Source organism: Buceros rhinoceros, unplaced genomic scaffold (assembly GCF_000710305.1).
Source record: "Buceros rhinoceros silvestris isolate BGI_N320 unplaced genomic scaffold, ASM71030v1 scaffold29159, whole genome shotgun sequence".
NCBI classification, from domain to species: domain Eukaryota; kingdom Metazoa; phylum Chordata; class Aves; order Bucerotiformes; family Bucerotidae; genus Buceros; species Buceros rhinoceros.
In genome coordinates, this window is record NW_010430207.1 from 10,413 (window position 1) to 17,495 (window position 7,083).

Sequence of the window (7,083 nt, forward strand, 5' to 3'; positions counted from 1 at the left end):
TGGACGGGCCCCGCTCCTCAGGCCGCCACGGCCCCCCGCTCCCCACCAGCGGGCAGGTGCCCTGCAGTTCCGCACACTTCTCCTTGTAGTGCTGGGTGTTGCCAGCAAAAGTCTCGCAGCGGCTCAGGTTTTCCTCCTGCACTGGGCTGCCAACGTTCTCCTCGCTCAGCCCTGAGGCCGTTGCCCCTTCCTGGGAGTTCTGGCTAAGGTAGACAACAATGATGTCGCCCTTGAAATTCATTACTTGTCCACTTGAGATAAAGGTGGAGTTACTGTTTCCAGTCACATTTCCTGGGGAAGTAGGGGGGAGAAAAGAAGACACACGTGATTAATATTTTCCCCTCACGAGATGTACTTCTAGTGCAGTGAACTTAATCCGCTGTGATGGCTTTACTCTCGTTCCATTATTTTTTCCCCGTGACACGAGGATGCTCTTATAACCAATGCCTTCCACGGGCCCTTTTCATTATTTCCATTTTTGCCCCCTCAGGACGAAGCCTGTCTTCCACAGGGAGCCTGTCTGGAAGGCTTGGAAACATTTTCTCTCTCCACTGCACTCTGGGAAGCAAGAGAGAGCACGGTGATCTCATGCTGCCCCTGCTGCCCGATGCACAAGCCACATTCAGACTGTCTCGGCCCACAGTTTGTGAGGAAATGGTCATTATTTCTAACGATAAGATTTTTTTCACAGTCCTAGGCATCACCCTGAGGTTTTCTTCCCCTATGGTGAACAGTCAATCCTGCCATGCGGGCTAGGCAGCAGGCTCATGGACCGAGTACTGAAACACTTAGTGTCAGCCCATACAGTCACACAGTGTCCAAACCACTCACGGTTTATCTGATTATCTTACCCTGTCCTGATCCGCCCTGCAGATACACCCTGGTACTCACCCAGTGCCCTCCTGGATTCACCTGGAGACGTGCTGACTCCAGTGAAGGGGCAGAGCCTGTATTAGAGCACCCTAACGAACGGAGTTACGGTTTCAGTCAGCCTGCCCGCGGTTAGAGACTGTGCAGGGAAAATTCAACCTCTCTGCCATTCAAGGCAGAGCTCTTGGGTGGCTGACAAGCAACAGCAGGACCAGGCTCTGGGATTTAATAAACTGTCCTTAGAGCAGAAAGAAAATAACTGAGAGCAAATTTTCAACCACAAACTAATAAACTTGTTCAAGTTTGAAAATTAAACAAACCGAAGCAACCAAGTAAAAAAAAAAAATCTTTCTAGCCTATCAACACTTCCTAAGAAATGTTTTTTCTTCTGTGCTTCACTTAATCGTTAGTTGCAGGCTGATCTGATGCCTTTTAGGCACTTTGTGCCTTTCCTCATTACGTTCCTCAACACGTGACGCATTCCCATTTTCACTGCAGCACGACCCAGACTAAGCACGGCCCAGACCACAGACGTGCTGTTTTCCTGGCAGCCACAGCAAGGGACACCGGGCTCCAGCTGTGCTGGGTTAGACCTGTGCCTGTTCATAACCCAGCCCGGGCAGCGCTCGAGCATCTCGCTAACAGCCCTCCTCAAGCAATCCCATCTCTTTTAGCTAAACCACGGCACTGCTAGCGCTTTGCTTTCTTTCCCAGTGGTGTTGATTAACATGAGGTGTCAATAGGAGTTTTCTCTGCAGGAATATTTTCCCTGCCAGTTGCTTTCCTGTGTTCGATTCTTTTCGGCTGTTTGCCCTCAACAAAACTGGTAGGCAAAATGGCAGTACCAAAATAACTGCTTGCCTTCATACAGAGCGCCTGTCGCTTGCAAAAGGTACTGTGGGAAAGTTTACCAGTGCTCAGTACGAGATCGAGAATTTAGAAATCTATGTGACAGTGGGAAGGAGCGAAAAAAAAAAGCAGATTAACACATTTATAATGTTTAGTTGAATGTGGCTGGCAAATCTTCCGAAAACAGAAGTTTCGGAAGTTTGCCTTCCGAAACAGAAGTTTCAGTGCCTTTGCTGAAACAAAAGGATATTTGAGGCCCAGAAAATGGGCACAAGAACTTCCTGGACTGCACTAAGAGATGTGCTTCCAGCCTGGAACGTGTAAGGGACACCTTCGGAGCAGAAGCGAAGGCATTGTTCTCTGCAGTGTTTCAGCCTTTTGATCTCTTCAGACTGCCTGATGATATTAATTACAATGACAGACGAGTTTTTGTGGTAATTATTCGCTAAGAACTGGAACAATGCAGGCGATTCATTTTCCAGTAGGCGGTAAGTACTGTTTGTTGCTGCCGAACTGGGCTGGATTGGGATCTGGAAGTAAAGGCTCTGCAAAACCATTCCTAATTGTGAGGAAGACCTAAGTCTTCCTGCACTCACGCTTTATGCTGTAGCCCTGCACGTGACTTGAGGGGGTCATGAACCAACACTTCATGTCCTGACTGCCTTCAGGCTTGGGAGGTTTGAAAGAGAGCTTGAAGATCTCTCCATCTCTGGCGGTGGTTCCTGGAAGTGGCACCAGTCCCGAGGTTTACTTCGGTCCTCTAGGGTTGCTCACAGGAACAACAGAGTTTGCAATTTCTGTTGTCATTCTAGGTGTCATTCTGAGAACTAAAACCAAAACTTCATGGAATTACCCACGGACTTTTTCTTCCCATTTTTTTATCCACCCTCTTTTGTACTGTTCTGCCTTAGGATGACTGTGTGCAGAGCCTGGTGGCTTCAGTTGCTTTGAGAAGCTTTACAGGAAGTTATTTTGCATGCACGTTTATTCCATCAGGGTGTTTCGCAAGGCCCAGCACAATGACCAGTGATGCTGCTGCTGCAGCTCCACATGCAGCCCCAGCATGGCTGTGGTGCTTCAGTGTGGAAGCTATGGCTACACCCTGTCCCACTCCTCACGCAACCAGGCACTGCCAGCGGGTCACGGCTGTTCTGCAGACAGAAACAAAGGTCTGCCAGCAAGCCACGTTAACTACAGATTGACTAACCCAGACTTTCACACCACCCACAGCTCAGACAGTACCTTTCGGCAGCTGTGCCTAAAAAGTGAGTAACAAAAATGTATCTGTGCCCAGGTTTCACCAGATGGCACTAGAGCATGTACATACCCGCAGGAACCGACACAATTAAAATCCCATATAAAGAATTACGCCGCAGAGCTAAGCTGGTGCTTTCCAGCATGTCACTTAAATCCAAACTCTCCTGTTTGCCCTGTTATTCCTTAATATTTTCCCTTCCACTTTGTGTCAGATTTAGAAAGGAAAGCAGTACTTCTGCAGTGCCAAACACGACCTGACTTCCAGTTGTACCTCAGAGTCACCTTCCAACAACAACGACAGAAGATAACTTGACTGCTGCTGAATTTTGTACAGACCGGGCAGTGAAACTGCGTCAGGATTTCAGGAAACTGAGGCAGCAGAAAGAGTATCTGCTCTTAGAAAGACGAACGCCATACACTTTCAGATTCCCATGTGGCATGCGTGCTGAGAGAGGAAGGGCCTTCAAAACTGTTGCTTTTAGGCTTTGGCAGACAGACAAGAATGTCTCTGTAAGAAACTTTAAGGCACGAACAGTTTTAAAGGAGGCCAACTGCCTGTGACTGCTGTGTGTGTTACAGGAATACACAGACTCAGACGTCCCAGACAAAACTGAGGTCGCATTAGGCTTGGCAGTGCATCGACATACATAAAAATAGAGCATCTGACTTTAAGAGATTATAATCTAAAATGACTAATAACACATGACAGGCAGATTGCAGACTTTTATATTGAAAAAAATCTGAGGGAGGAAGGTTTCATCCAGAAAAGGCTCATAACTTCCCCTCTGCTAGTTTTGCCTCAGTGATTATTCTTCCCTGCTTTCATTTGACAATTCTGGTCTGTTTACCCAATTAGTGAATTGGTAGTCAATTAGTAAATGGGTGACAGTGTTTCAGAGTTGTTCAGGGGACAGAGCAATTGTGTATGGAGAAACAATGTCCATATGAAATGATTTTTATAATTTATATCCTAGCAAATTAAAACAAAGAGAAAGGGCTAAGAGCAGAAAATCGGACATGATCTCTTAGACCCAGTTGCAGCCACCAGGTTACAGCTCCAGCTGGAGTTTCACCGACTGCCATATAGATGTAGCTGGACTTAAGCCTAATCGCAAAAGTGTGTCTGCAGACTGCTGAATGGAAAATCGTCTGAGTGTTGTGCATCTCTTCTCGACCCAGCCTCTAGGTCCCCAGAATCTCCTCCTTCAAAGTTTCCTCCAATACGTCCAGCTGCTGTCACCACCACACCGCAGTAACAGAACTGCCTGGCCTCTGCTGTGACAGCCAGAGGATGGGTTCTGCGTTGCTGCTTGGATCAGGGCAGGACAAAGGTCCCTCACAGTATTTGCAGAATTCACTACGAACCAAATGGCGTTGCTATGGCAGTTTTGTTTTCCAGATTAGCTTCAGGGCAACTAAGTGAAAAGGCATTATTTTATTCTTCTCCCCTTCTCCTAATCAGACCCTCCGAATAACACTGTGCTAGCACAGGGAATAATCCCATATGACTGCGTACGGGTCAACCCTAATGAGCTTACCAGATGCTGGAGGAAGGTCTGAACTGCTGCTGTTTGTCCCTGAAGTGCTTCTGTTTGTTCCTGAAGTGCTTCTGTTTGTTCCTGAAGTGCTTCTGTTTGTTCCTGAAGTGCTTCTGTTTGTGTTCTGGTACTTCACGTTGGTACTATCTGAAGGTGCATCTTCCATACCATGATCACTTGCTAGAGTGCTCTGACCAGCAGAGAGAAAATTCAAGCCATAGGTGCACTGTGCAAAGGATCCAGTCTCTGGGGAGGTGGAGGCACTGTCAGCCACAGCACAACAGGGTTTGCTCCACTTTCTGGGAGATTCCCTGTATGAAATGCCACACCTCACACAGATCTTCTCTGAGTCATAGTTTGTTGCAAAACGATCTGTGTCTTTGTTGCCTGTTTCCTTCAAGCAACTGTGGGCATGTTGACAAGATTTCTGAAGAAGTTTTTCTGTGGCAGTGTGTGCCCCATCTATGTCAGAGGAAGGGTGAGAGCCTTGAGAGACTGATACGTCCTCTGTGCTCCCAATCCCTGAAAAGTACTGATTTAAGCTGTCGTTCTCCCCTGCCTCCACTGGTTCTGAAAATGATGATGTGGTTTTACTGGCAGTCCGATTCAGTAAAGATAAATAATCAGTGGTATTGAGATCTTTATCCATGTATTCATCTTCTGTAGGTACTGGTGGGAAATGATCATCATCAGTCTTGGTTACCACAGAAAACTCTTGGACGCTGCCTCCTGTCTTACACAGCACCATGCCAGGGCTCCCATTCCGGCAAGAAGCATGGCCACTGGTGCAGCATGAGACCCTGGGAGCAGAAGAGCCTGTGGGCTCCAGGAGACACATGCCTTCAGAGGTTGGGGGGACAGCAGCATTCGTGATATTCACGGTAATAAATGCATCTCTGGAGGGCTCCTGAAAGAAATTAAAAATAAAAATGTGTTTAATAAATAAATTGACAGAAGGTTATTTTCTAGACAAAGAAGATCTCAGTTCTTCCTCAGTGTGGAGTAGCTGAGGCTGAGCAGCACCAGGATATTTGAGTCTTGAAGTATAATTCTGTTCTGCTGTGAAACTGTGACCAGTGATGCTGGGCTCAGTGGGTGTTTAGAAAAAAACCTGGTGCCTTGGGGGGCAATAACAATTTTGGGAGATGACTACTCATAGTTATTAAGACGCTCTTAAGAGTTAATAAATCTACAAGAGTGGCTGGATTCTGCTGTTCCTTATGGACCATGAGTAAGACCCACCTAACTGCTTATAAGGGTTTGGAAACGCCCCTCGTGTCTGAAGAGCTGTTGATCTGTGAAGGCCTTACTGGGAGCAGAATCTGTATTATCAGTAATGATGGAAGAAAGAAACAGGGTTGATTCAGAGGGCCCAAGACAAGCTAGAAAAAAAGAAGCCACAGGGGCAAGGTTGCTTTAACTTTTAAAATGTTAGGACAACAAACACAAAGGCCCATGACATCATATTGCCAGTACTTGTCAAAGTGAAGCTATATTTTTGGTGGCAGCTCTAAAAAAGGGGTTGGTAAATACTTCAAGGATTCCCTTCACTTCATGCAAGTTGTGCTGTGAAGAGGGGTGTGATCTTCTAGGATAGAAGAGAGAGTGTAAATGCTGCCAGCCACTAATTGCAGTTGATTCACTCCTCTGTCCCAGAGGATCTGTGCAGTTGCCAATGAAGGAGGTTGCATGAACATTTATGAGACAGAAGAGGAACTGCCTGCTCGGAAAGGTGCGTTTGTTTGGTGTGGGGTTTTTTCTAGGAAGGGAATTTGAGTCTTTCAATAGCTAAGCTAGACAGAGCTCCTAGAAGGGGTGCTGGGGAAAGCATGCACCTGGGACATCTCAGTCGACATCCATGGTATGGAACAGGCAGTGCATGTGAACTTGAACCTGCGCCTCCATCTGTGTGTTTCAAGCATGGGATCTGGTATCCTTCCAGAGCAAAAGACCTCTTGTAAGGTCTTGCTTTTTTCATATCCAAGTAGACAAGAAGGATTTCTGCAAGCACTAGTATGAAGATCTCTCACAGCCAGTTTCTTTGGCTGATGGCTCTGTGCTTAATGCCTTGCATGTCTGGCATTCTTGGTGTTGCCCCAAATCCAAGGAGCCTTCTGGTATGTAAAAAAAACCTGCAGATTAAACCAAAGCTTTTCTTGCTCATAAGATTTAGAAAAGCTCTCTCCTAGGCAGAGTCTCAGGTGGTCAGCAACTGGCGGGCTCACATTTAACTTTCTCCTCATAAATATTTAATCATCACAGAGACTTCTGCCACTGCTAGAACTGTGAAACCAGAGAGCAGGTTTAGAAGCTATTTGAGGTTGGTTTCACACATCTCACATTTACAGAAAACCAGGCTGAAAAAGCCCAAACTGCGAGCATTTTCTGAAGAACTCAAAACTTGTTTTCTAGCCAAACAATCATGTGAAGCCTGCTTCAGAAGGAGTGTCAGGAATACCATGAGGAAAACATAAAACAAAGAGAAAATGCCAGCCTTTGACTTTACCTTTGTTCCTTTTATTTGGCTGCACACTTCGTTAGCCCAACTCTGTAGATCTGCTGTAGGGAA

At 46.4% G+C, this 7,083-nt stretch overlaps 1 protein-coding gene across 1 annotated transcript in view; it reads right to left on the minus strand.

Annotated features, from left to right (window-relative positions):
- TNFRSF11A (tumor necrosis factor receptor superfamily, member 11a, NFKB activator) overlaps positions 1–7,083 on the minus strand; it is a gene marked incomplete at its 5' end in the record, with an annotated part of 13,327 nt that overhangs the window by 208 nt on the left and 6,036 nt on the right. The window contains 3 exons of the mRNA XM_010142960.1: positions 47–291; positions 4,515–5,421; positions 7,021–7,073. Of these exons, the coding sequence (XP_010141262.1) occupies positions 47–291; positions 4,515–5,421; positions 7,021–7,073 (1,205 nt within the window). The remainder of the gene's footprint in view (positions 1–46; positions 292–4,514; positions 5,422–7,020; positions 7,074–7,083) is intronic.